Source organism: Naegleria lovaniensis (assembly GCF_003324165.1).
Source record: "Naegleria lovaniensis strain ATCC 30569 chromosome Unknown tig024, whole genome shotgun sequence".
Taxonomy (NCBI): Eukaryota; Heterolobosea; class Eutetramitea; order Acrasida; family Naegleriidae; genus Naegleria; species Naegleria lovaniensis.
In genome coordinates this window covers 389,463-415,144 of record NW_025407846.1, presented here as the reverse complement: position 1 = coordinate 415,144, position 25,682 = coordinate 389,463, and the positions used below count along the sequence as shown (strand labels likewise).

General features: G+C 37.0%; 13 protein-coding genes across 13 annotated transcripts; 6 read left to right on the top strand and 7 right to left on the bottom strand.

The window, feature by feature from the left end:
- Nucleotides 1–102: 102 nt before the first annotated feature.
- C9374_005540 (uncharacterized protein) lies at nucleotides 103–483 on the top strand (the record flags this gene model as incomplete). The annotated part of the gene is made up of 1 exon (XM_044695302.1): nucleotides 103–483. One exon carries the CDS (start codon nucleotides 103–105, stop codon nucleotides 481–483), a length of 381 nt encoding a protein of 126 aa, XP_044548017.1.
- A 326-nt stretch (nucleotides 484–809) lies between these two features.
- C9374_005539 (uncharacterized protein) lies at nucleotides 810–2,670 on the bottom strand (the record flags this gene model as incomplete). Its single annotated transcript, XM_044695300.1, has 2 exons — nucleotides 810–812; nucleotides 880–2,670. 2 exons carry the CDS (start codon nucleotides 2,668–2,670, stop codon nucleotides 810–812), a joined length of 1,794 nt encoding a protein of 597 aa, XP_044548016.1.
- Nucleotides 2,671–2,816: 146 nt separating this feature from the next.
- Nucleotides 2,817–3,488, top strand: C9374_005538 (uncharacterized protein; the record flags this gene model as incomplete). Its single annotated transcript, XM_044695299.1, has 3 exons — nucleotides 2,817–2,850; nucleotides 2,970–3,008; nucleotides 3,091–3,488. The coding sequence occupies 3 exons, from the start codon at nucleotides 2,817–2,819 to the stop codon at nucleotides 3,486–3,488; spliced, it is 471 nt and encodes a 156-aa protein (XP_044548015.1).
- Nucleotides 3,489–3,655: 167 nt separating this feature from the next.
- C9374_005537 (uncharacterized protein) lies at nucleotides 3,656–4,492 on the top strand (the record flags this gene model as incomplete). The annotated part of the gene is made up of 1 exon (XM_044695298.1): nucleotides 3,656–4,492. One exon carries the CDS (start codon nucleotides 3,656–3,658, stop codon nucleotides 4,490–4,492), a length of 837 nt encoding a protein of 278 aa, XP_044548014.1.
- Nucleotides 4,493–4,541: 49 nt separating this feature from the next.
- C9374_005536 (uncharacterized protein) lies at nucleotides 4,542–7,865 on the bottom strand (the record flags this gene model as incomplete). Its single annotated transcript, XM_044695297.1, has 11 exons — nucleotides 4,542–4,600; nucleotides 4,662–4,916; nucleotides 4,963–5,328; nucleotides 5,381–6,406; nucleotides 6,449–6,890; nucleotides 6,935–7,017; nucleotides 7,102–7,214; nucleotides 7,293–7,359; nucleotides 7,413–7,480; nucleotides 7,568–7,625; nucleotides 7,805–7,865. The coding sequence occupies 11 exons, from the start codon at nucleotides 7,863–7,865 to the stop codon at nucleotides 4,542–4,544; spliced, it is 2,598 nt and encodes an 865-aa protein (XP_044548013.1).
- A 137-nt stretch (nucleotides 7,866–8,002) lies between these two features.
- Nucleotides 8,003–9,314, top strand: C9374_005535 (uncharacterized protein; the record flags this gene model as incomplete). The annotated part of the gene is made up of 2 exons (XM_044695296.1): nucleotides 8,003–8,078; nucleotides 8,146–9,314. 2 exons carry the CDS (start codon nucleotides 8,003–8,005, stop codon nucleotides 9,312–9,314), a joined length of 1,245 nt encoding a protein of 414 aa, XP_044548012.1.
- A 101-nt stretch (nucleotides 9,315–9,415) lies between these two features.
- C9374_005534 (uncharacterized protein) lies at nucleotides 9,416–9,784 on the bottom strand (the record flags this gene model as incomplete). The annotated part of the gene is made up of 1 exon (XM_044695295.1): nucleotides 9,416–9,784. One exon carries the CDS (start codon nucleotides 9,782–9,784, stop codon nucleotides 9,416–9,418), a length of 369 nt encoding a protein of 122 aa, XP_044548011.1.
- A 210-nt stretch (nucleotides 9,785–9,994) lies between these two features.
- C9374_005533 (uncharacterized protein) lies at nucleotides 9,995–12,341 on the bottom strand (the record flags this gene model as incomplete). Its single annotated transcript, XM_044695294.1, has 3 exons — nucleotides 9,995–11,257; nucleotides 11,328–11,563; nucleotides 11,627–12,341. 3 exons carry the CDS (start codon nucleotides 12,339–12,341, stop codon nucleotides 9,995–9,997), a joined length of 2,214 nt encoding a protein of 737 aa, XP_044548010.1.
- A 53-nt stretch (nucleotides 12,342–12,394) lies between these two features.
- Nucleotides 12,395–12,898, bottom strand: C9374_005532 (uncharacterized protein; the record flags this gene model as incomplete). Its single annotated transcript, XM_044695293.1, has 1 exon — nucleotides 12,395–12,898. One exon carries the CDS (start codon nucleotides 12,896–12,898, stop codon nucleotides 12,395–12,397), a length of 504 nt encoding a protein of 167 aa, XP_044548009.1.
- Nucleotides 12,899–13,051: 153 nt separating this feature from the next.
- C9374_005531 (uncharacterized protein) lies at nucleotides 13,052–13,732 on the top strand (the record flags this gene model as incomplete). The annotated part of the gene is made up of 1 exon (XM_044695292.1): nucleotides 13,052–13,732. The coding sequence occupies one exon, from the start codon at nucleotides 13,052–13,054 to the stop codon at nucleotides 13,730–13,732; it is 681 nt and encodes a 226-aa protein (XP_044548008.1).
- A 213-nt stretch (nucleotides 13,733–13,945) lies between these two features.
- On the top strand, nucleotides 13,946–16,821 carry C9374_005530 (uncharacterized protein; the record flags this gene model as incomplete). The annotated part of the gene is made up of 4 exons (XM_044695291.1): nucleotides 13,946–13,970; nucleotides 14,080–14,252; nucleotides 14,314–15,287; nucleotides 15,342–16,821. 4 exons carry the CDS (start codon nucleotides 13,946–13,948, stop codon nucleotides 16,819–16,821), a joined length of 2,652 nt encoding a protein of 883 aa, XP_044548007.1.
- A 15-nt stretch (nucleotides 16,822–16,836) lies between these two features.
- On the bottom strand, nucleotides 16,837–19,468 carry C9374_005529 (uncharacterized protein; the record flags this gene model as incomplete). Its single annotated transcript, XM_044695289.1, has 8 exons — nucleotides 16,837–17,704; nucleotides 17,757–18,059; nucleotides 18,144–18,314; nucleotides 18,384–18,755; nucleotides 18,820–18,853; nucleotides 18,904–18,928; nucleotides 18,979–19,344; nucleotides 19,445–19,468. The coding sequence occupies 8 exons, from the start codon at nucleotides 19,466–19,468 to the stop codon at nucleotides 16,837–16,839; spliced, it is 2,163 nt and encodes a 720-aa protein (XP_044548006.1).
- Nucleotides 19,469–19,550: 82 nt separating this feature from the next.
- On the bottom strand, nucleotides 19,551–25,487 carry C9374_005528 (uncharacterized protein; the record flags this gene model as incomplete). Its single annotated transcript, XM_044695288.1, has 3 exons — nucleotides 19,551–24,463; nucleotides 24,564–24,687; nucleotides 24,765–25,487. 3 exons carry the CDS (start codon nucleotides 25,485–25,487, stop codon nucleotides 19,551–19,553), a joined length of 5,760 nt encoding a protein of 1,919 aa, XP_044548005.1.
- Between the last annotated feature and the right edge of the window lie 195 nt (nucleotides 25,488–25,682).

The window sequence follows — 25,682 nt, the reverse complement described above, 5'->3', positions numbered from 1 at the left end:
CCTAACACTATTCTAGGATGTCACATGTAAATATTGAATGATTGTGTGTACTGCCTGGCAAAACTCTCTCGAGCTGAAAATTTTTTATTTTATCATAAAAAAATGTCCTGGAGAGGAAAACTTTCAAAGAACGTTCATCAATTGATGTTCTACTTTTGTCCGAAGAATGGTCAAAGCCAGGGAGTGAGAGATTTCTTACAAACCAACTACTCTGATATTAAAGCATTGAACCCATATACAGGCTTGCTGATCAGAGAAACTCCTGATATTGAAGAGCCTTTTGTGATGGTGGAACGTCATTACGGAGTGAGAGAGAAAAAAGATGTAAAGAATTTAACTGCTTCGGATATTGAAAATTTAATTAAAGAAGTAACATTAGAACCCGAAAGGCCAAGAGATACAAGACCTCTCCATGAGCGAGTGAGAGACATTTTACCTGAAGAATATCTTCGTTTCAATCCAGAAATGCCATATAGATTTTAATTTCATTAATCAATTATAGTTAATTATAATGCATGATGATCGCCAATGATGATAAATGAGCTCGGAAACACAATTGTGCACAAATAAATTTTACCAACTCGAAATTACGGGTCTTTAGAATTTTGTCCAATGCTTTTTAACAGGTTGACAAAAGAATAAGAACATTCGAATTGATGAAATGTTTGTTACATGCTCTTTTTCTGTGCTTGTTGCTCTTTTGTTTTAGCTTTATTAGGACGGTGTTGTGGTTCAACAGAGTGTTGACACCAACTTTTCACGTCCAGTATCTTTTAAGAGAGAGATTGATTCTCCTAGACACACGTTCACTACTATCGTACAGTGCATGCATAGGTGATAAGGATTGAATTTCAGTAAAAAATCCGATTAGAGACTTACTTGTTGAGCAGTAGTGGTGGTAGTAGTACTAGTTGTAGATGCTGGTGTTGCGGTGGCAGCACTAGAGTCTGTTGTGTTTGGCTTTGGCTCCTCCTTCCACTTGAAGTCCAAAGTATTCCCATCCAATACCGTTCCTTCCTTGGATGCCTTGATTCCCTCAGAACGGAATCGATATTTAACAAGACATGCTCCATCGTTCAAAACTTCAACATTCTCCACGTTACCAAACTTTGAGAAATGAGAACGAATGTCATCTTGAGTTCTCTTGCTCTCAGGAATGTTCGTTACATACAATGTGGTTGATTTGTTGTCTTTAACGAGAGATCGTCCAGAAACTAATGCAGCGCCTCTGCCTCTAAGAGAGGGTGCTCCTCTTCCAGCTGAAGAAGAGGAAGCCAATGATGGGCTAGCTTCTGTGATTTGTTTGAGCCCTTCATCGAGACTTTGATCTTTGAGCTCTTCCTTCTTTCTCTTGAAGAATTCTAGTTTTTGTTCAAGCTTTGTTTTTCCAATTTCTTGAGCTTTACCCAGTATGTTCTTTTGATGTGCTAAGGTTTCCTCAATGGATTTGGCTAGTTGTTTCAACATCTCAGCTAATTGCTTCTTTTGTTCTCCTTCAGATTGTTCAAGCTTCTGTTCCAAACTCTTGTACATTTCTAATTGCTTAGAGAGAATTTCTTCAGCCTTCTTACTGACTTCAGAAGTTTGTTTCAAGACTTCTGTTTTTTGTTCTGGGTTTTCCTCCTTTTCAGATGAACCATGTTCCAATACCATTTCAGCAGCTGTTCTTTTAGCCCATGCGGACTGTATGAATCGATTGTCCAAAATTGCGTCAGGAGATTGGAGAGCCTGTTGAGCGTCTTCCTTATTTACAAATTGAATAAATGCTCTTCCATTATGTTGTTTGATCATAATGTTCTTAATGGGACCAAATCTCTTAAAGAAATGATACATTTTGTGTAGACGATTCGATTCGAAGGGAACGCCTGTCAACATGATAGTATTAACAGATGGTAATCTTGCAACTGATGGATCGGTCAAAATGTCCTTATTCAACACAACAATGTCGTTACCGTATTCGTCTTTGATAGTATCTCCTGTGATTTTCTTTCGGTATTCCTTATCAGTTCCTTTGTCTTGATTTTTGCCGTCCCTACTATACTTGCTTGTTTCTCTACTTGTTCGAGAGTCTCTTTTGTCATAAGAGTCTCTTGAATCTCGTTCCCTAGAATCTCTAGAATCTTTTCTGTTATCGCGATTATCTCGGGAATCTTTTCTTTTGTCATCACGCCTCCTTTCAGAGTCGTAATCTTTGATTTCTCGCGAATATTTTGATTTGTTATCGGAGGGCTCTGATTTTGAGGTATCCTTTGATGGAGTCGATGAGGTGGTCAACGATGTTTTCACTTTCTTAGTATCTCTTATTTCTTCCTCCTCTTTCACTCGTTTTTTTTCGTTTGTGGCTGTTGCCGATGAAGAAGCAATTGGTGATGGTTGTTGAGGAGTAGTTGTTGGTGGTTGTTTTGTAATTGGCTGTTGTGCTTTTTGGGCTTTTTGTTGATATGATTTCAAATACGTGATAAATCTGTCCACAAAATTATCAACACTATCTTGTAAGAATTCACTCAGTTGTTCCTTCAAAACTCCGGAAACTGTTGAATAATCAGCGTCTCTTACTAGCGCAATCACGTAATCGGCCAACAATTCTGGATCGGCAGGACAAAGTTCTTTCAAAATTCCTATCAGCCATGATTTAACTTTAGGTTCATCCGCAGGATCAATAAGTGGCATTATGATGGTTTTGTTTGATAAATATTATTAATAATAACAATAATAAACGGGATTGTTCTTTGAGAGCAGAGAAAGAAAAAATTCCGCAAGTGAGTCGTTGAGGTATTTTTTGTTTCGTGATTGAAGGTGTACCCATGTTCAACACCATGGGCCATTCAACTCTCACAACCCATGATCATAGTAAATTCATCGAAACAAGTTATAAACAAGTCTTCGTTTTTCGCTTGATTATCGTTGCTTGTCGAAGAAACACACTTCTCGGTTCATCTCATTGTAAACTTTATTATTGGGTTGACCAGAAAAACTAAAAAATTTGTTGAAAAAAAATATTCACAAAGGTGAGTTTCGCCACATCCCGTTTTATTGCTAATGTTTCGCTATGTTTCTTGTCATTCACTCTTTTTCAAACACACTCAACAGCCAAAATGGTGAGAGCCTCCATTCTTAACGACGCCCTTACATCCCTCAGAAACGCTGAGAAGGACGGAAGAAGACAAGTCTTGATTAGACCAGCTTCAAAGACCATTACCAAGTTCTTGGAGGTCATGCAAAAGCACGGTTACATTGGTGAATTCGAAGAAATTGATGACCATAGATCCGGAAAGATTGTCGTTGAATTGACCGGTAGAATCAACAAGTGTGGTGTCATTTCCCCAAGATATGACGTTACTGTTCCAGAAATTGAAAAGTGGGTTACCAACTTGCTCCCATCCCGTCAATTTGGTTATGTTGTTTTGACCACATCAAAGGGTATTATGGACCACGAGGAAGCCAGACAAAAGCACACTGGTGGTAAGGTTCTCGGATTCTTCTATTAATCAAATAAAACAAAAAATACATTAATTTTATGATCGAGTTCTGTTGTTCTTGATGACACGTGAGCTTGGAGGAAAGCCACATCATCAACAGCAAGCGTCAGATACATGTGGAAGACCACCTTGTTGCATGGATGGTTTCACTCTCAACTAGCCAGCAACAACAAAAAATGAGACAAGCCAACGGCAGCAATCATGATGAAATGGAGCAATTACTCCGAGAAAGCAAAAACTTGGTACTTTCTGTGCAGAAAGATTTGGGCGAGGCAGAGACCATTCTTCTGTCTGGACAAGTTTCAAAAGAATACAATTCCGATGATCAAATACATTTTAGTAGCACCCGAACATTTAAGAGACGAATGTCTGGTGGAAAGAAATTAACGAACGAAGAAACTTTGGAAGAGGGGTTTTCTGCTACAACATCAGAAAATTCTCCCTTCATGAACCTCAAAGAGTCACTCAAGAATAATATCAAAACGCTCATAAATTATGAGCACACACTCCGAGATTATTACATGAATTTACCAAGAGGAAAATCAAAAGACAAGTGGCAACTAAATGTTTCGTCACTGAGTCAAGAGTTACACTCTATCAATGTTTCTATGAACAATTTGGAAAAGAGACAAAATAATTTAGAAAACAAAAACAAATTATTGGATTTGGGAGACGAAAGTTATGCGAGACGATCTTCCTCACCAAATGAGGAACAAGTTTTTGAAGAAGCAATGGCAGAATATGGAATGCAAAATAGATCTCTCGACAACTCGAATAGATTAATAGAACAAATGAAGAGCGTTGGAATCGATGTTGCGTCCATGTTGTCAGAGCAAAGACAAACAATGAAAATGGTTCATGAAAAAGTTTTGGGCATGGCATCCACGTTAGGAATTTCTCAATCTACAATCAGAACGATAGAAAGACGATATTTGAGAGACAAGTATTTAATTTATATAGGAATGTTTTTGATCACACTGTTGTTAATATTTGTATATTACTATATGTTGTAAATTTTTGAAGAATTAATTATTTCATTCGGATTGGTTTTGGCTGCACGTGTCATTCGGAGCTTTTGATACTTCGTTTCTTTAAATTTTCAATAATTTTCATATTATTAGCTTTTGTGCATGGAACAATGTTTTCAAATCGTGCAATGATGTGGTTTCAAGTGAAACTTACGATTCTTAGCTAATGACTGTACAGTGAGAGCACAAACTTTTTTCAAACTTTCATTCTTGGAAGTATTAATGGTATGTAGGATCATTTCTAAACCTCTCAATTTTCCAATTTTGGTGCTATTATCTTCATTCACAGATAGATTTTTGAGACACAAAACTGCCTCTTTCGTCACATTATCATTCTTTGACGTGGTGAGAATTTTCAATAAGGTTGGAACGACCTTGTTCTCATTCCCCAAAGCCTTTACATTGGCTTCTAAATTTGCTAGTGTCAATAATCCACACAATTCAAAGTTACTTACTGGTGAGCGAACAGTTTTTAAATATTACAAGGATGTTTTCCTGAAGAAACTCGTTCTGGCATGTTTCTAAAATATTTGTCAAAGCTGAAAACCCTTCTTTCATGTTATCCCGTATTTCTACATCTGAGGAAAGTATCGATAAAGCTCCAATTGTGTTTTCCAAAATATTCTCAGAGGGGTCAGCAAGAAGTGACAGCAACACCTCAACACCGGCATTACTTCTAAATTCGATTTTCACTTCATCAAGACGAAGACAGTTCAAAATGGTTGCGGCTGCATATTCTCTCATTGACGCTGTCTCTGAAGCTAGAAGCTCGATCAATTTAGGAATAGCATTGGCTTCCCTTATTTCATGAATACTCTCAACTTGTTATCATTATACCAGTTTACCACGTTAATTTTGGTTCCAAAAACTTACCATTCGACGAACAATTTCGGAGAGCTCCAAGCGTTTTCTCGACAATAGAAATGGAGGAGTTATTTAAAAGGCTCACTAGAATTTGGATTCCTCCACAGTCTTGAATAAGTTTCTTATTTAAATTCTCTATACTACATATCCACAGAGTGCTTATTATTTTCTCTACAATTGAGGATTTTGTTTCCTCTCCAAGAGCAACAAATAATTCTCTAATACCTCCCATCTCTCCTAATGCTTGCTTGTTCTGATCATTAATTACACAATTCCTGAGTGCTCCTACTGCATTTTCTCTAATATTTTCATTTTCCAACTTCATGCACTCAAGCAGTGGTTTCATTCCATTGGCTTTTCTGATAGTAATCTTAACGTCAGCTAATGCTGCACAGTTCCATAGTGTCCCTGTCACATTTTCCAATACAGCATCGTTTTGCTGAGTAGTCAGTAACTGTATTAGTTTTGGTATTCCTCCCATTTCAAATATTTCCTTCTTGTTATCATTGTCTACAGCTAAATTCCATAGACATCCAGTGACATTTTCTAAAACGCTGGTATTATTGGAGTCTAAAAGGTCGATAAGCTTGGGTATCGCATGTATCTCTCTAAGATATATTTTGTTTTCATTGTTAGATGCACAATTCCATAGAGCTCCTGCTGCTTTGCTTCGCAAACCGTCATTGTTAATTTGCAGAACGTCCAATAGAAACTTAAGACCTTCTGATTCTCTAACACAAGATTTGTTATCGTCATCTCGAGTTAAATAGCCAAGCGCAATAGTTGTGTTTTCAAGAATGCCAATATTTGAGCTTTTTAGAAGTGAGCAAATGGATGGAATTCCGTTGCAACTGCGCACTAAGACTTTGTTTCCGTCATCGATGACCAAATGCCATAATGCAGTAATCGCTTTTTCGATAGATTCTTCATTTTGAGTCCTCCATATTAGATCTAACAGGTTTTGAATTACACCAATCTCTCCCAAATATCTTCTGTGTTCAGGAGACAGAGAAAATGACGTGATACAGGCACAAGCTATTTCAATGTAAAAAGAAAATGTGGTGGAAAAAATCTTACCTTCTCCATTAACTAACTCATTGATAGACTTCAATAACTTTGAAACGAATTCAAATCCTTGCATTTCTCTCACAATAACAGAATATTCTTCTTTTCTGCATATTTCAGAAATTATTCCTAGTTGTAGGTGTTGAATATCAGGCCTAGACGTTTTCACTTGTTCCATTAGTGATTGAGTTATCAATTTCCAATAATTTTCGTACATCGATAATTCATCGTCCAAATTTATGCACAATTTATAGAATTCCGTTAATGCAGTCTTCGTTACTGAGTCTGAAGTTGAATTTGGATTTGTTGTATTTTGTAAAAACCAAAGAAAACTTTCAAGCTTTTTTTCTAAGGAAGGATCGGAAAGTGATGCCAATTTGTGACCAGAAATATTTTCAAAGAGGTAGCTATGGGCTGCTTTAACACATTTTGACGCAATAGTAATTGACTTCAACTATATCTAGTAAGTATCGATTTTCGCTACTGTATTAGCCTTACCTTTTTCCGAGCCTCCTCTATGGATTGCTCAAGTTTTTGTAGTTCGTTTTGCAATAATCTTTTAGCGTGTTCTCTGACTTCCACTGTGTGGCCAAACCATTTTTGAACAGTAATTGTTTTTTACATAGTTCAAAGTTAAAACTGCAGTTATATTGAAATCAGCTTACCGATTTCTAAAGCCTCTTTCTCTTCTTTTTTTAGTCGTTCCATCTGATCTTCAAAGAATGCTTTGATATGTCTTCCATTCGATGTGCATTCTTCGTTCAGTTTAGTGAACAGACTGGTTTAAAGCATCATGATGTGTCGAAGTCAAGAAATTCCGACGATAGTATTCCGAATAAGAAATTCTACTACTTACTCTGATGCTGCTCCCATTGTGTCATCGACTCCAGAAATAACGTTCAAAACATTGAAGAATGAAAATACTGATATGAGTGATCGTTCACTTTGATCTATGATGATAAACAATCCTACGTACGTGTAGCATGAATATCATCAAGAGCTGCATTCTCGTTGAATCCATTCACTTCTATCTTTTTCTTCTCCCTTAATTGTACGATTTAGTTTCGTCGATGAAATTCAGTTGAAAATAATGCCGTTATTAAAACAAATAGCTTGAGCCTTAATACATACATTTTTTTCTCTGCAAACACTCTTGGCGGGCCATGACCCGAATCAAAACCTCTTGGTTCTAATACTCATGAGATATATGATACACTCATTGGTATCAACGATCACAATACCCGTTTCATGATCTTTGTAGAGGTTTGGGTCCTTGATACAATTACATTCAGATGGAGTTTGATTAAGGGATCACCTCTCTCTTTCCAATGAAAAAAATGAATCACAGTAACAGAAGCGATCCCTTACTTAAACTGTAGGTTTTCATCATCAGTTGTAAATATCGTGATAATGTTTTTCTTCTCACCATCCAATGATTGATCTATAGGCAAAATATGGCCAAGAATGAAAGTCTTAGGAGACTGCAATCTATGGTAGGTATTGGGAGTAGAATGTTATGTTGTGATTTGAAAACCATCAAATGATGAAACATCTATTAAAAAGCAAATGGTCAAGTCATCCATGGACTCGGCTTTGAGTATGGGCCCAAACTCCATGGGATCATCCTCTCCCAATCAGGACTGTAAGTGTTGTTATTAATTGTTATGCTAAGAAAGTCTCTGTTGAAATGTAAAATGTGCCTTATATAGTTAGTATCAATCCAGCCGTAGAGCAACTTTCAGATTGGAAGAATCGTTTCAATGATAGGCTCCAAGAGGTTCAGGAGGAAATGATTCTCTTCCTTACGAATGGACAGCCTTCAAATGAGGAGATGACGTCCATGATCAAAAACACCTTCTCCGACTTGAAAATTTCAATCTCAGAGCTGTTGAGCACTCTTACCCTTATTTTGAAGAAATTCTTGAAAAAGTCAAAGAAGCTTGTGCAAACAGCTGATGGTCAATGGGAGGTCATTGTCTTAGATTTGAATAATCAATTAGAGCATGTGTCCAGAGCTAGAGCAGTTGAGGAGGAAAAGAGAAGAGAGTTGGAGAAAGAAGTCAAATTGTTGAGACAAAAAGTCAAATCCATGAAAATTGAAATGACAAAACCAAAGGATGATCAGCAATATCAACAGCTAGTGGAAAATATCAAAGCTAATCATGGATCACCAAATGTGAATAAGACAAAACCAACTGTAACAACACCAAAACAATCTCCAAGAACCCCTAGATCACCTAACACAAAGACAACCCCTACAACACCAAAATCAAGCAAACGCAAACCGGTCACACCAAAGTCTGAGGTCAAAACAGAGCCAAGAGTTGAGGAACAAGCAAAGATCGAGGAACCAAAGCCAGAACCTGTTGTTGAAGCAACAAAGGAAGAAGAATCCAAACCATCTGTTGAAGAGCAAGCACCAACGAGCAATGAAGCTCAAGAGGAAGCGTCTCAAGTCGCTAACGCAGGAAACACGGAGCAAATTCAATCAGTTGTTGAAACTCCTAAGGCAGAAGAAGAAGAGAGTAAAGAAGCAAAAAAGAAGAGCGATGACGAAAATTCTGACGAGGAAGACGAAAAAGAGAGTGGCAGGCGTGACAGAAGATCTTCAAGAAGAAAAAAGAAGGACGAGGAAAGTGAAGAAGAGGACGCAGAAGAGAAGAGCTCCAGAAGAGATAGACGCTCTAGAAGAAAAAAGGATCAAGAGGAGGAAGAGGAAGAGCAAGAAGAAAAAGAAGAAAGGTCAAGCAGACGATCTTCGCGACGAGAAGGAAGAAAGAAAAAGGATGACGAAGAGGAAGAGGCTGAAGAGGAGGAAAAATCGGAAAGGAAGAGTTCAAGAAGAGACAGAATGCGTCGCAACAGAAGAGACGAATGAACGCAACTCTGCATGACGACAGCTGTCACTTGAGCTTTAATAAAGAAGAATGTCAACCAATGATTTGATGAATTTTTTGTTATTATTTATTGAGAGAAAATTTACTTGCTTTCAGCTTGCTTGTCCTTTTGAGCCTTGATCTTCTTGACTTGCTTGACAATCTTCTTCTCTTCCATCAAGAAAGCACGGACAATTCTTTCCTTAAGGTGGTTGTGGTTCAAAACACCTCCGTAAGCTCTAGAAACAGTTCTGTCAGACATAGCAGCTCTCTTATTTTCGGAAGGTCTCAATCTCTTCAAACCTCTAACAGCCTCACCACCCAAGTACTTTGGAACTGATGGAGCGTTGACCTTCTTCTTGGTGAATTGGACAACCAATCTTCCAGATGGTGTCTTGACCATCTTCTTGAGGTTGGATCTTGTTCCGTAGGTCTTTTTTCTTCTCAATGTAACTCTCTTATCCAAGGACATTCTGATTATTAGAAGATGATGAATTGATTTAGCAAGAAGAAGGGTTCAAGTAAAATTTGTTGGAACAAACGAGCGGAAAAAATTCGAGCAACATACCTTTGACGTTATTTTTTTTCAACAATTTTTTTTAAAAATTTTGGTCAACCCAATATGCAAGTTTACAATGTGTATTGGCCGCTGGTACCATAAAGTGGTTAAACATTCCAACTATTAATCCAAATCGTTCAAATCCGTTCTCAAAACTTTTCTCATGAGGCTTGCTCGTGATTTTACCAACTTCTCTTGTTGTTTTAGCCACTTCTTATCATCCTTCTTTGAAATGTCAGTAAGAGACAGCAGCTCGTAAATGAAACCTCTTCTAAATTCCTTTTTCACAAATTGGTAAAGGAACAAAATCAAACTCTCCTTCAATTCTTCGTGCTCGTCCAATTTCGCAAGTCTGAGGAAGCATCGTGTTGTTTCAAGTTCAGTAAAGTCCAAAAGTAAATGAAGAATGAGTAATCTGAAAAACACAATCTCCAATTGATCCAGTGAGTTAAAATCAATAGTTTTGAGCATGGCAATAGAAATACACCCCTTTCCAATCAACTCAGACAAAATCTGACTCAGGTTAATAATCTTGCGAATCGAACTCTTACTCAACTCATCAAAGTGTTCATAAAAGGTGTATTGGAAGGCTCGACCTGTTTTTTCGACACTACACAACTTTTCTGCCAATTTACCATAATAAGGATTGTAATTCTTCTCTTGACAACAGCAGTGTAATAGTACTCTTGCAATTTCTCTGTTATTCTTTTGAATACCGAGTTTAACGAGACGTTGGAATGCATCAAGAAAGTCGTCACTTCCCATAATGATGTAGAATACAGCTTTTCTTAAATCGGTGGTCATTCTTTGATCTTTGGCAAGTTTCTCAAGCTTTTGGATGAGTTTAGAATCCATGTCTGTGAGAGCGTTTGCAATAAAGTCCTTACTCTTGATGGATGCAAGAGAGGAGGCTTGAGAAAGATCACTTTCTGTTCCTACTTGATTTCCGACCCAGGCTGATCCAACTAGCCACCATCGTCCTTTTGTTTCTGCATGGATCAAGTCACTGTATGGAATTCTAAGGGTGTTTTCTCCAGTTTTTTTCTCTTGTTTTTGCATATCTTTCACAGTTTGCTTCAATTGTTTGTATTGCTCAGAGATGTCTTCTTGGAATTTTCGCTTTCTGTTGTTTTTCAAATCAACAATCATTTCAACGAGAAATTTCATTCTCTTGGCAACTGGTGATCCTTCATCTTTGAGACTCTCTTCATGTTTCTCAAAAGTAGATTGAACGACTTCAATAATTTCTTTCATGGAGGCTGGGTCATCAATTTTCAATTGGAAGCCACACGTTTGTAACAACTTGAACAAAAATTCTACATTCAATTCGCTAATATTCAGACATAACATTCTAATAATGTCGTAAATGAGGCCACAATAAATTAACTGTTATCATGGATAATGTCATTGACATTCCATCAGTCCATTGGGAAGCAATAAAGAATGCGCTACTTACTCCAAGGTTGTACACATGACAAATCAGAGTCAGTAAGTTTGAGGCTTGATGTCTTTCCGTCATGATGGAGTCAAATTTTTGAATCAGCTTTTCAATGAAATAAGCTCCAATGCTGACATCTCCAATATTGTGTAGAGCAATAATAAAAGCAGCATATACCAAAATAAATTGGCTCTTCAAATCTACAGTATCACAAACGCTTTCAATGATGGTATTTGTAATGATTTCATGAAATTCTATTTGGGCAAAAAAGTGTCAAATCCATCAATGACAACCTGCTTACAATATTGAGAACCTACCATGTTTGCTGCTGCTGTTATATAACGATAGAGATTCCTTTGTGAGAGGAGCTAAATTAGCCAGTGATAATTTGTTCAGCAAATTTCGAATGTTTTTTTGTAGAGCTAAATAGCTTTCACTCTTTTTGCCACCTTCTAAAACTTGCTTCTTCCTTAAATGTGGTGGAATATATTTTGTAGCGGTGGTCGTTTCCTCTTCTGAATTTTCCTCAGCTTCCTCACCGTCTTCATTTTCTTCAGACTCAGATTGTGGATTAACATTTCTCATCTTGCTGGCTAGTGATGGTATTTCTGTTTGCAAAAAGTCAGAGTAAGACATTCCATTTTGTTCAGATTCAATCATGGCATCTATTTCAGCATCGAGATCGATCAAATCTTCTGGATCAATATTTCCAAGCATGGAGTCAAACATTTTGTCATTTTGATTAAAACCTTGTAAATCTTCTTCGTCAATTTCAGGCTCTACATATCCAGGAACAATCTCTTCACCATCTTCATTGTCGTCTTCATCTTGTTGTTTTGAATTTTCTTTCAAGGATTTCTTCTTATTCATTCTTTTTTCATTGACATATTGGTCTAATTCGGATGGCTTGGAAGGATCTAAATCAATTTCATCCAATGATTTCTTTTTCTTATTCATTTTCAATTTCTTCTCAAGAGTTGCAATAATTTTATCATCTGGATCTTCTTCATCTTTGCGAATATCATCCAACATTTCCTTAGTCACAAACACAGCATCTGAGTGGTTCTTTTTGATGGAATCTTCTTCTAAATCGTCAATAATGTCAGATTCATCTGAATTGTAATCAAAGGGTGATAAGGTGATTCATCATCCTCATCTTCTTGCATCAAGTCATCTTCATAAAGCATATCTTGTGTTTCTGGCTCTTTCTGATTTTTCCTCTTTTTGGATTCTTGATTTCGATCGTTTTGTGTTTTTCTCTTTTTTGTGTTTGGTTTTGAATCCATTTGTTGTTGAGATTTTCCAATTGATTTTGTTGGAGCTATGGCATGTGGCTTTTGGTGTTTTGAATTCTTCTTTTGAATGTGTTTCTTCAGCTTTTGTTTACTTTTTCGAAGGATTGATCCCATCATATTGATATGATCATCGGAAGCATCTTTTTTCTGAGCGTCCAAATCGTTTAATGAACCCAATGTATCATTCTTTTTAGGTGTGCTCTGTTTAGATTTTCGTGATGTTGTGGATTGTTGTTTCCGATGGGTGGGCATTACGTTATTGTGGCTACTTTTTTGCGATGGAATTTTGTTCATTTTTTTTGATGAACAGCGTTGAAACCTTCGTTTGACAATCCACAACAAGAGAAACAAAGACAAGTATAATAACAGGGCAACGTTGATGTTGAAAATGTTGTTTAGTTGATGTTCTTTCAATCATTTTCGACTTTAAAATTTTTATCAATAAAAATGTCTGAAAGTAGCAGCACCTCTTCAACAAAAGATGCACTCATGCAGTCGCATCGGAATTGTATCTCGTTTATTAAAAAACAATTAGAAGACCCACTGATAGCATACATGTTGGGAGAAATTGAACGCATTGGCTGCCCACTTCCCAACCCATTTTTCAGATGTGAAAGATGTTTACATACTTCAACTGACAAACCTAAATTCACTGCTGCCTATATTCTTGGATCGTTTGATAATAATAATAATTCATTGGATAAAAATCAACAGAACGATGACGACAATGATATCATTTCGACGGAATATTATTTTGGCAAACCAGGAGTGTTATTATGTGAAGATGTCATGGATAGATATTCCAAAGCAGATGACAAAACTGTAGTTCTTCATGAATTAATACACGCCTTTGATGATTGTCGAGCGATGGTTAATTGGAAAAGTTGTGAGCAAATGGCATGTGCTGAAATTAGAGCTTCTTCACTGAGTGGCGAATGTGGTTTTATGTATGAAACAAAACGAGGTAATATGGGCCTGAGAGGACAATTTATGAATTGTGTCAAGAGAAGAGCTACCCTCTCTCTCAATCATAGCTCAGTGTGTCAGGGGGAGAACAATGCAAAAACCGTGGAGCAAATGTTTCAAAAATGTTTCAACGACACTGAACCTTTCATTAAGAGAATTTAAGAGAGTCTCACACTATTACTACTGACACTAAGCACCACCCCATCGATCATTGTGGGCCTATGCCATAAAAGCATTCTTTGAGTGGTCTATTTCATCAAAGGTATTTCGGTTGATTGAGGAATTGTACCTCTAATGAATGGTAAGTGTCGAATGACGATCATTTTGATTACGAAACTCGAAAAATTGCGCCAAAATAAAACAGAAAAAAAACTGATGACTTCAAGAACCACACATTTCAGTAAGTGAGTCAAATTCAACGATTCGGAATCATGACCACCATTCAATTATGATTCATCATGACGGTCATTGTATTTTGAATCTACTCATCCAAATACGGTCTACAATAGAGGTCAAGGTTGTTGAGGGTCAGAATTGGCCAAAAGCAAAGAACGCCAAAACTCCTTCCAAGTTTCATTTTTCATTCTGTTTCATGAATGGAGAAGTTGAAAAATCAAAAGTTATTACGGATGCCGAAATTACAGCTCTAGGAATTGAGAAAACTTTTTCTGCAAAAGTAGAGGTAAGGAACCCATTTATTAGATTGCATCATGATGATCCGAAACGCACATTTTGATCAACAGGATTTACTCAATCTAGTCATCAACAACATTGCTTCGGATATTTTAGTGATAAAAATGATTAAGGGTGACGATGACAAAAATGCAGTTGAGTTTGGAGTAGTGGACATTGACTTTTCTGGGCTCTTCACGAGCTCTCAAATTGATTCTTTTCATAGCGTCACAATCACTGAGGAAGGAGCAGTTCATGAAGAATCTCCCAGAGTAAGAGTAATTATTGAGCTCTCGGATCCACTTCTTCTGCCTCATGAAAAAGACGGAGGAAATTTATTGACGATCAAATTAGGTCCAATGCAAAATTTACCTCGAACTTGGCTTCCAAGAGATGCACAAAATATTTCTGAAATCCCTCTTGAATTTACAATAATTTGTGCTCTTCCCATAGGAGATGCCACCAAGCATTACTACTTCAGAGGAGGAAGAATGTATTTACAGTCCGAGGACGATGAGTCTGGGAAGACCGAGGCCATTGTAGCATGGCACAAAGACACACAGACATTCTTTTTAGACTCGGAAGCAATGAGGAGATTCGAACTCATGTGTGTCAACGATGAAGTCATACATTTCAAATTCTTGAGATCTATTAATAAGGACATGATGGTTGATGGATGGATAGATCATAATGAAAAGAAATATACTGGAACATTCTGCAAACATGTCAAGGAATTGCTGGAGCCTGGAGCAAAGGCATCTTGTGAGACTTCTGCCCTTAGTCACATGAATGCTGATGACCACTCGTTTCCAACTGATCCTCGGCCCAAGAGTGCAAACAAAAAGAAGAAGAAATCTAAAGATCCAGCTCCTCCACAGCTTCTTCCAGAATCAGATGATTCTAAACCCTATGAAGAAAATGGAACGAAAATTTCTATCGAGTTTACTTTTGAGAACTCTTTAATACCTAAACCTGAGGAAAGAACCCGTACGAATATGAGACCCTCTGACATTATTCCAAAGAGAGAAAAAGTTGAAAAGAAAAAGTAAGTGTTTAACAAACATGAAATTTCATGTCCATCCTAATCACTGTAAAATAGAGATCTCGTGGAACTGTACCATGAAGAAATTCTAAGTGTTGTAGATGTGCTTGTCCGTGAATATAAATCCCTGATCGAAAAAGAGAGCAATTTTGACAAGGATCAGTTTATCTTTGAGTTGAACCACACAGGCAAATACTTTGCTTTTAAAGAGCGATTAAAAGCTTCAGTAGTTCAACTGGTGAAAGAAAAATTTTCGCACGAGCTTAAAACGAAAAAGGAGCATGAAATCAAATCATTTTATAATGACATTTATGTGTACTTGGTTAGGCAAATGCATGTAGCAATCAATAGACTTTTCAATAAGGCAAAGAGTGAAGAGAAGAAAGAAACTCCATTGCATTTGGAGACTCAAAGTCCAGACAAGCTGAAAAAACTTGCTGACGAGGCTGAAGCAGAGTTTAACTTTCCAATGGCGGCACGCTACCATCAAGAACGAATTTCACTTTCCTCTGAAGAACAAACAACAAAGGAATTTTGGTTTGATTATGGTGTCTTTAGCATGAGAGTGAATGACTTGACAAAAGCAGAACAATCATTCAGAGAAACTCTCTCTGTGGACATGTCACATTTGGTGTGCTTGCAAATGTACGGAATTTTGCTGTGCATGAGAAACCAATATAAGGAGGCAGAAGTGTTTTTGCAATCAGCTGTTGACTTGGACAATGACAATTACTTGTCGTGGGGTTTGCTTGCCATGCTCTTTACACTGACCGAAAACGAAAAACAGGCTCACCAAGCATACTTGTACGGTAGTTTGGCGTTAGAGAAACAACATGGCAAATCTCCTCTCAAGCTTGCAGTGGCTTCTTTTCTTCTTGATGTCAATGCTGATAAACTAGCAGAGCAGATGCTCATCGAGGAGATGCAGAACGGAGAAGCTAATGCTGACATCTATTTCGAATTGGCACGGGTGTACAATATTAGAGAAGATTATGAAAGAGCAGAAGACCATCTCAAATCATCTTTAAAGCTTCACTACAAGTCAGCAAAAAGCTGGGAAATGATGGGTATAATTCACACCAAACTTGGCAGAATATCAGACGCCGAACAAGAATTGGAAACTGCTCTCAGCGTTTCAAGCAATCCAAATGCAGTGTTGCTTCTTCGTTTGGCACATATTTATTTAGAGCTACAAAAGTATGACAGAGCCAGAGACACCTATTTGAATGCTGCCAAGATTGTTTCTTCCTGTACAGCATGGCTTGGAGCTGGTATTGCCTACTTTAGACTTGCAGAGTATAATCTTTCTGAACAAGCTCTGAATGAAGCCAACATTCAAAATAATAGAAATGCCACAGTTTGGGGATATCTTACACTATTGGCACTAATCAATAAGAAAGAGAAAGAGGCAGAGAAATGTCTTCGAGAATCGCTTAAACATGGACTTAAATCTTCAGCTCCTAAACTGACTGAAGAAATTAAGCAGACACTTTCTCAATCCAAGCATTTGACCTCCTTAATGACATCGTTTGAATAAATTTCCAAATAAATATTAGCTGATTTGATTTTCATTTAGAATGTCTTCACAAAATATTAATTGATGTACAAGGGGTAAATAGGAATGCTTGATTCCAAGTAGTTCCTGAATCTGACACTCGATTATTCCCTCAGCTACATCATCTCTTCTCAATAGCTTGTATACTCGAATCAGTACATCATCGCCAAGCGCCTCTTCCAAAAACTTTCGAAGGGATTCAATCCTAAAGTGAAGAGAATCGTTGTCTTTGGCGTTGTTTAACTGAAGAGTTTTCCCCATTAGCTTGAATTTTTGGGGAACTGGAGAATTAGCTTGTTGCTCTTCGCTTGTAAATATCTCATCATCATCGTTTGAATTATTCTTCTTAATATCTCCAACCACGTTTTTCATGGATATCAATATTGCATTGTTCATATTTACTTCGTCTAAATGTTGATTAAATTGGTTATGTTGATCGTTAATTAAAATATTTGATCTATACCCACTGTTGTAATTGTCATTATTCACGACATTTCCCCTCAATCTCAATAATCGCTCCTTTCTTCGCTTTTCTTCTGCTAACAATTGTCTTTCAGCGAGAGACAGCTTGTTACCTTCATCAAAAACAGATGGCGCTTCTGATTTTTCTGAATCTGATCCTTCGAGTAGTTGTGACTCGACTCTTTTTCTATTCGCCTCTGCCTGTTTCCTTATATCCCAATATTGTTGTTTTCTAAATTGGGCTAACTTTTCTTCTTCCTTCTTTTTAAGGTCCTCCTCTTTCTTCAGCTTATTTTCTTTTGATGGTATGTCATCTTTTGGAAGGTATTTGTTTAGATACTTGTTATTGTAAACGCTTTCCTCGTCTTGTTTAACCCTCATCTTGTTTCTTAAAGCATTAATTCTAAAATTGAAAACGTGATCATTGATAGATAGGGTCCATGAATCCTACGTACCTTGCTTCTTCATATATTGACCTTCGTTCTCTCTCCAGTTTTTCTTCTACATATTGTTTTTGTTTTAATTCATACTCTCGTCTTCTCTCTGCAATGTCCTTTAACCGTTGGTCTTCTTCCTGCTGTCGTTTTTCTTTCTCTTTTTGCAATTTTAGTAGCCTTTCTTTTTCTTTCTCGCGTTGTTCTAACAATACTTTCCTTCGTTTCTCTTCTAAATTCCTGTGGTCTGCCAAGTTACCAACTTTCGAGGGAGCAGCCGAAGGTAATTTGCTCGATGGAACTCTAATGTCTTTTTCATTATATCTGCGTCACAGTTATTAGATTTGTTAATTTCGAAAAATTTTTCATTAATAAAATTCATTAATAAATACCTCGTTAGAAACCTACTTTGCTAACAGTGGAGGAGGATTATTATTAACAATAATGGGCATTTTGTTGTTATTTGTGTTGCTTGCAAAAACTTTGTTATCTTTAAGGGCTGTGGGTGGAGTTATTGGAGGTTTGGCATTACTGGAATCTGAAATTATAGAGATGGACGGAGAGTCTTTCTTTTCACCACTGCCCGGTAATTAAGAGGTTTGTGACCAATAATTCGTCCAACGCTTTCTAACCACCAAAGACACTTACCTCATTTCTGATTCTCCTTTCGCAAGGAGAAACTCCATTCTTTGTTGAATGAAAGGCACTTTTAACACAGAGTTGATACTAGGTCTGTCTTTAGGATCTTTTTGAAGCATCTTTGCAACAAGATTTCTCAGTTCTGCTGTGTATGTGGCACTAATGGGTGGATATGTTCCTCTTAAAATTTTGCCAACCAATGCCTTCATGTTGTTTGCCTCAAATGCATGTTTGAGCGTTGTTAGCTCATATAATATACATCCCAAAGACCATACATCTGATTTGTTGTTGTAGGGTTTTTCTTGACAGAGCTCTGGGCTTAAATAGTAAGGAGTACCAACTAGGGTTTTTGCACACTCCATGGTTGATTGTAGCACCTTACTATGATCCGTAGGTAGTAAAATAGAAACTTGATGAGATTAAACAGTTATTGAATTTGACATACCTAATTCCAAAATCTCCAAGCTTGACGGTTCCGTCTTCAAGCATACAGCATTTAATTTTCTTTGCACAAACGGTTCTCACTTACCTGCCGCAATAAATATATTTTGTGTCTAGTTAGACTCACAATCATCATGACCAACTTTTCAATGCTGACACTTACTTTCAAATCTCGATGCAAAATCCTTCTATCATGAATGTATTTTACAGCCATACATATCTGTATGAACCAGTCGAGTATTTTCTCTTCAGGAAAAAGTGTTGATTTTTGTAACTTAATTTTCTCGTACAAATCTCCTTGACTGGCATATTCCATTACGATATTTAACTTTCCTCCTTCTGTGAAAGAGTCAACATATTTTACAATATTTGGGTGTTGCAGAGAGCTCAGAACCTTGACTTCGTTCAATGCTTCCTTTCGTTCTTTTTCAGGTATACTAGATATCTCTATTTGTTTTATAATATATAAATTATTATCTATCTTTGATTGTACAAGGACAGCTTGTCCGAAGGTACCTTTCCCAACAACCTATGCATTACAACAATTACATGCCAATAGTATTATTCATTAATTAATCATCGGAGTGAGTATTTCGTTGATTGACCAAATCGTGAGAGATATCCCTTACCTTCACCTTCTTGTAGTTTTGCATTTTTTTCTGTAAGGCACATTTTTAAACTACCGAATTTTAACGTTTGTTGGCGGGAAAATTTTACAGCAGAACCAGTGCAACGTTAAGAGAAAACTTTCACACGACCCGTATCAGTTGAAACAAGTAAAAGCTTGTGAAGAGGAAGATATTTCACGTCAGTATAGTTGCCTACGCTGATAGTAGCACCATTTTCTGAGCCATTTCCACCAACCATATTTCCTGAGAGCGTTCTTTCTGCAATGCTCTCACAATGCAAAACTTCTCTGTTTTCATAGTCAATTGGAACATCTCTCTTTTTCTTGATAGAAAGCTTTTTCTGTTTTGTCACTCTCGAATCGACGGATCCTGCTTGTCTGAATTGAGGAGGAGGTAATTGAGGTCGAGATGAAACAAAACTATAGGCCTTACAGTACAAAATTCGATCAGGCTGAATAGCAAATAATTGATCGCTTTCAGGTCGGCTGTAAAAATCGAAGGAAACAATTGGTGCATTGGAGATTGAAGAAGAGGGCTCAATACTCGCACTACCATTATCTAATTGTTGACTACTGCTATTGCTAACCATAGGAGAAACTTGAAATGCCTTTGTGCATTTGGAGGAATTTGAATTTCGTGTGTCCCATACTCGAAGTAGATCATTCTTGAAGCTGCCATCTAATAATTCATCGCTCACTAATGAGGAGCCACTATTGACTCCTCCACTCACAGAGCTACCATTGCCACCGCTTGTATCAAAAGATACTGCTTTACGGCAGCATGTAATGAAATGTCCAGGTTTTGTCCCATCGTAGGGTAATATTTTAGTGAGCTCTCCATTTTCATGAGATCTAAAGGAATCCAAAATTAAACCGCTATGCTGTTCAAGAAGAAAGACGACACCATTCGCTAATCCCACAACAAGGAAATTATCACGAGGATGACATTTTGAAATACATCGAATATTGTGATCTCCAATAACAGCAGAGGAAGTAGTTGTCATCATATTAATGTTGTGAGATGACTGGTTTGCAATTAATTTCCACTCAAATGCACAGTGCTTGGAAGGTTGTCTCAAATCATAGAATTGTACTGTGGGTATGGAGGAATAACTGCTGGCAACCAGAACATTTGGATTATTTGTCAAAGTCTCAAATGTGATAAAATTCATAGTACCATTCAATTCTGGAGTCAAACTTGGCGCTCCAGCACCCACTGTATAAAGATACTTTGTAGTTTCAACATCAAATAAGTGAATATTACCACCACTGTCCTTGCATAAAAATCTGTTGTCAGAAATAAACTTCACCTTGTCTACCTGAGATCTAAATAGTTGCTTGTTGTTCGTTCCAGTATTTTGATAACAAAGATAAGTACCCTCCAATGAAGATGACTCCAAATTCCACAGTTTGACAATAGGATTAGAGTGATGCCGTAATAATCCACCTCCGGTTAATATTATTCTTTCATCTGAAGGACTAACGTCAATACATCTCAGAGAAAGATCATTAAACTTTGTGTCAAATATTTCGTATTCTAATATTCCTCTGAACTTCACATCTAAAATATCTCTGTCAAAATTGCTTGAAGAGGCATGTCTTTCAAAAAGTCTGCCACTATGGAGCTGGTTCTGAACATACCACGAACTCTTTTCGTTCATAGTTTTCTTTCCTTTCGAATAAACAATCTTGTTTGGAAGTTGTTGCAATAGCTTTGAGGTATCATCAACACTATTTCCACTACCAATGGAATCATTCTCTGGCTGTTGTTGTTCTATTGTGAAATTCAATCGGTCCTTTGTGATGTTATCTTCCAACATTTTACTGTTCAGTACAGCTTCTCTCATGGTTGAATTTCCAAAAATACAACACAATTCTCGATACAAAACGCATCCAATCTTGAAATGATTATCATTTCTGAACCCACATGGAGTTTCTACTTCTTTTTCAGGAATTGGATTTTCACCAGCACGACTGGAAGATGGAGAAATGATTTCCTCTTCTGATGAAGTGATGGCAACTTCGTTGCTGGAGGGTAATTCTGGAGCTTTTTGTTCATCAGAAATTATTTGTGATTCACTTCTCTTAAATCTCTCAAAAAACGATCTAATTCCTTTTTTCTTAGAAGCCTCCGAAGATGGAGTGTTTGTGTGGGCAGCAGACTGCTCTTCCTCCATCGAAGTGTCAGTACTAACAATGGATTGACTGCTAACTATTGGGTTTTTGGATGTATTGACGAACGATGGAGCCACTGCTAGTTGCTGAGAGAAATAACCTTCCAGATAAATAGGTGAGCTCAGTATTTTTCTAAAGACCGATTTACACCCTTGGAATATTAGAATTCTAATCTTCAAGTCACACATATGGAACATTCTACACAAAAAGTGACAAAACTTTTCAAAGATGCCTAAGACTACCGCAAAGTCCAAGCTCACTGTGGTCTCTCTTGAGAGAGTCAAGCTGTAAACTGCATCCATGATATTATTAATCATGAGTTGATTCCCCTGAAGGATTGTGTTCACTACTGAAGTTTGATTAGGTGTTCGTTCTAAAATATTCTCTAGTAAATCTATCATGTTGAAAATATTTGTTTTGAGATTTTCAGCAGATTGAGGAATTCCTGCCTCCGCTGCCTTCATCTCTGAAAGAATGATGGAGAAAAACTTGGGCATTAAATATGTTCCCAATGTACTATATCCCAAATTAAGTCCCAAGCTGTTCAACAAGTGGAAGATCGTTTCATCAAATAAATAACTTCTCATCCTCTTCTTAAGCTTTAAAATTAAAGGATCTAAAATATATTGAATGGTAATGATCACTCCAAAGTCATTACACAATTTTGAGAGAGTGGTACATATCTTTTTCGCGATTTGAGGATTGTTCTTACAATTATTGAATACCCCCTCAATAAAGAAAGGGAGTAATTGTTCGAGGAAGAGACGTTTCTGATCGTTTGAGGTTGGATTAGTAATACCTTCTGAGTAGGTTGTAGATGATGTCTGTGAAGCCTTGTTATATGGTTTTTGAGTAATATCCGATAAAATCACGTTATATACTAACGAAGAGAAGGAATATGAGTATAAATTCAATGGAAGTAATAAGAGGTCTTTTCTCAACTGTTTTTCAACCATGTTGTTTGAAGATGGTAGAGAGGGTAGAGTTTCAGGTGAGTGATGACTGTCTAGTGACTCTTGCTTGTGGGTCTCCTGCTCCTCCTCAACTGATGTATTCAAGAAACTCTCAATTCTTTCATTTTCCATATAGAGTTGATAGAGACGTAATTTGAGAATCTTCTTTGCAGAATCACATTCTTTAAATTTGGATAGAAACTTTTCTCGAGAGTAACGAACCATACTTCTTAAAATCTCAATGCCATAAGACCATGGAAGGACATGAGAGAACATTAGATTTTGTGAACTCTTCTCAATTCGTTTGACAAAAAACATGTGCAGAATATGAGGAAGTAATAAATCGAGAGCATCTGATGGGAGAGTCATGATACTTTCTGAAAACTCTGGTGAACTACTTGGTCGAATTTGTTTCAACACAAAGTTGTATCTCTCTAGATGGCTCTGAAATAAATAGAGGTTGGATAAAATCCAATGGCAGTATTTAAAATATTCTGGAAAATATTTCTTGGATTGATAAATATATAGAGCTTTCTTGCCTTTGGATAAATTCAAGTCGATTAATTTTTCAACAATGGATCGAGCAGGTTGACTTATTCTTTTCAGAGTTGGCAATTCTGATTGTTGGCCAGTAATACTATTTTCACGAATGTATCTTTCAAGAGATCTAGAGTTGAAAAGTGGCTCAAATATATAAAGGCTGGCAAGTAAACATCCCACTGCAAACATGTCATCATTGAAAAGCTCTGCCTTGGAGAGTATCTGTGTTCGATTCATTTTCTCAAGTATTGAAATGACATGATAAGCCGAACTTGTAAAATATCGACTGCTAAATTTCACAGAGCATTCATACATTTGCATTCTTTCCATGATGTTAGCACTGAGAATTTTTCTAGGTGGATGGGGTTCGTGAAAGAGTTGAACAAATCCAAACCGTGATGGATACAGATCATTGTTCTCCTTTCGCAACATTACATTTTTTGCCTCAATCGCATGCTGTCCACTCAGTTTGTAACCAAATATGAGATCAATCCAGTGATGTAAATTTTGGCTCACATATTCGCTCTCAAGAGCTGCTTTGTGTTTTTCAATGAAATCTTCTGGAGATGAGGCCCATGAAGGAATTGCTAAATCCTCCATGTCGTTATGAATGGAGGTAAATATGTTGGGGTCTGTGAAAAATTCTGGAATGCATTCATCAGGTGTCCAATGATACACTCTGGCAAGAGATGTCGGATATTCTTTCGGTTCATAATTTTGTCGAACATGTTTTTTCAAAGCACTGATTGAAACTCGTCTCGCCTTATAGATAAAGTAAGTAATTTCAGAAAGAGGCTCAGTAACATGATGTGGATTGTCGGGTGATTGATAGGTGAAATCTAACATTTCATCGCCTTTGGTTAACCTAAATTTTGTTTTTGTTAAATCTCTCCATTCTACACGAGCATTTGGATCCGTTGGGTCAACATCAAAGTCAATGATCCATGGAAGTACTGGATGATACTGATGATCACCAACTCTTCTCCCAGCCAATGCGTTCAGTTTCATCAAATAATCAAAATTAGAAATTTTTCCCTCTTGCCACAGAATGACAATATCTTTTCGTCTCGAACTCTCTGCAGAAATGTTAATAGTGTGAGGAAGTGAAGTGTGAGGGGATTTTGTAGCTTTTTGATCGTGTGAAGTTGTTGGAATATTATGCGGAGGAGAAGCTATTTCAGTTGGAAATAGAACAGGTGAGTGGAGAAAGTCTTGTCCAATGAGAGAAATCCATAGCATTTCATTGACTAGAATATTATTTGGAATTAATTTCCCATGGGCAAAATTGTTTTTGTGACAATATGAAATAATTTGTAACAATTGATAAAATAAAAATCTTCGCCGAATATCGTCTGTTCATGAATTGTATGTACATCCATAATGTAATAAAAATTTTCCATTCATATGAACAGTGGTTTGTCGTGTGTAAATAATAGAAACGGTGTCACGTACCTGTTTCGAGAAGTACCTTATTAAATTGAATCAATTCCTCCCAAGTGTAATTGTACATTTCCTGAACGACAAACCATGCACTCTTACTTTCATAGACGTCATATAAAAGTGGAATGTTGGCTTGCTAAAATATTTTGCACATTGACAAATAATGAACATTTAGAGCCACAAAATGAATTATTAAAATTCAATTTTACATACCTTTGGAATAAAAGGCCCATCAAATAGTACGCATGTTTCTGTCAAGTCCTCATAATATGAAGCGTCCAATAATTTTTGATTTAAATTATAAAATTGACATAGTGAATAATGTAATGCAATACGAATGGAATGATTGCTCTTTCCATAGTCTCCTATTTGTTTTGGAATTACTCGGACCACTACATTAATTTCATCATTCATGAGTGAAAGCGGTGGTGGCGATGTTGTGGGTGACACATTGGATGCGGAGCTCGGCGATGATGGTATTGTGTGTGGTGATGCTGCTGTTATTGTGGAAATTGATAAATTTGTCATTGCTGACGACACGGATTGATTTAAATTATTAGTACTATTGACTGATGTTGTTTCTGTCGTCGATCTGGAGAGTGTTGATACATCCGACAGCACAATGCTTCCACCAGAACCACTGTTGGTATTTCCATGATTGAAACTATTATTTAAATTAACAGAAATTGATGATCCCAATAAATTGTCGTCGGTGCAGTTAACTGTTGATTGTCCAAAATTGCTACTATTGTTATTATTCCTCATCAATGTTCGGGTTTTGTTAAATAATGCTCTCCCTTCTGTTTTCATTTTGCAACAGGCATATGAACATTTTCGTGAATATTCGGGACTCAACATGTATTGATATTCAATGAGAGAAGGAGAAAGTTCTTCCTCTATGAGCTCTCTCACTTGAGTGGACGAGAGATTTCCCATTTCCAAGTTCAAATAATCACAACGATGATGACGATGAAATAGACAATCCGTAGGGGAAGGCACAAAGGTATTGTGAATTTTTTGAATTTGGTTTCCATTTCAAAATCGTTTGAAGAACAGATTCACACCAAGATCAAGATGGTCAAGGAGTAAAATACCAATCTCCAACACATGAAACACAACAAAACTGTAATT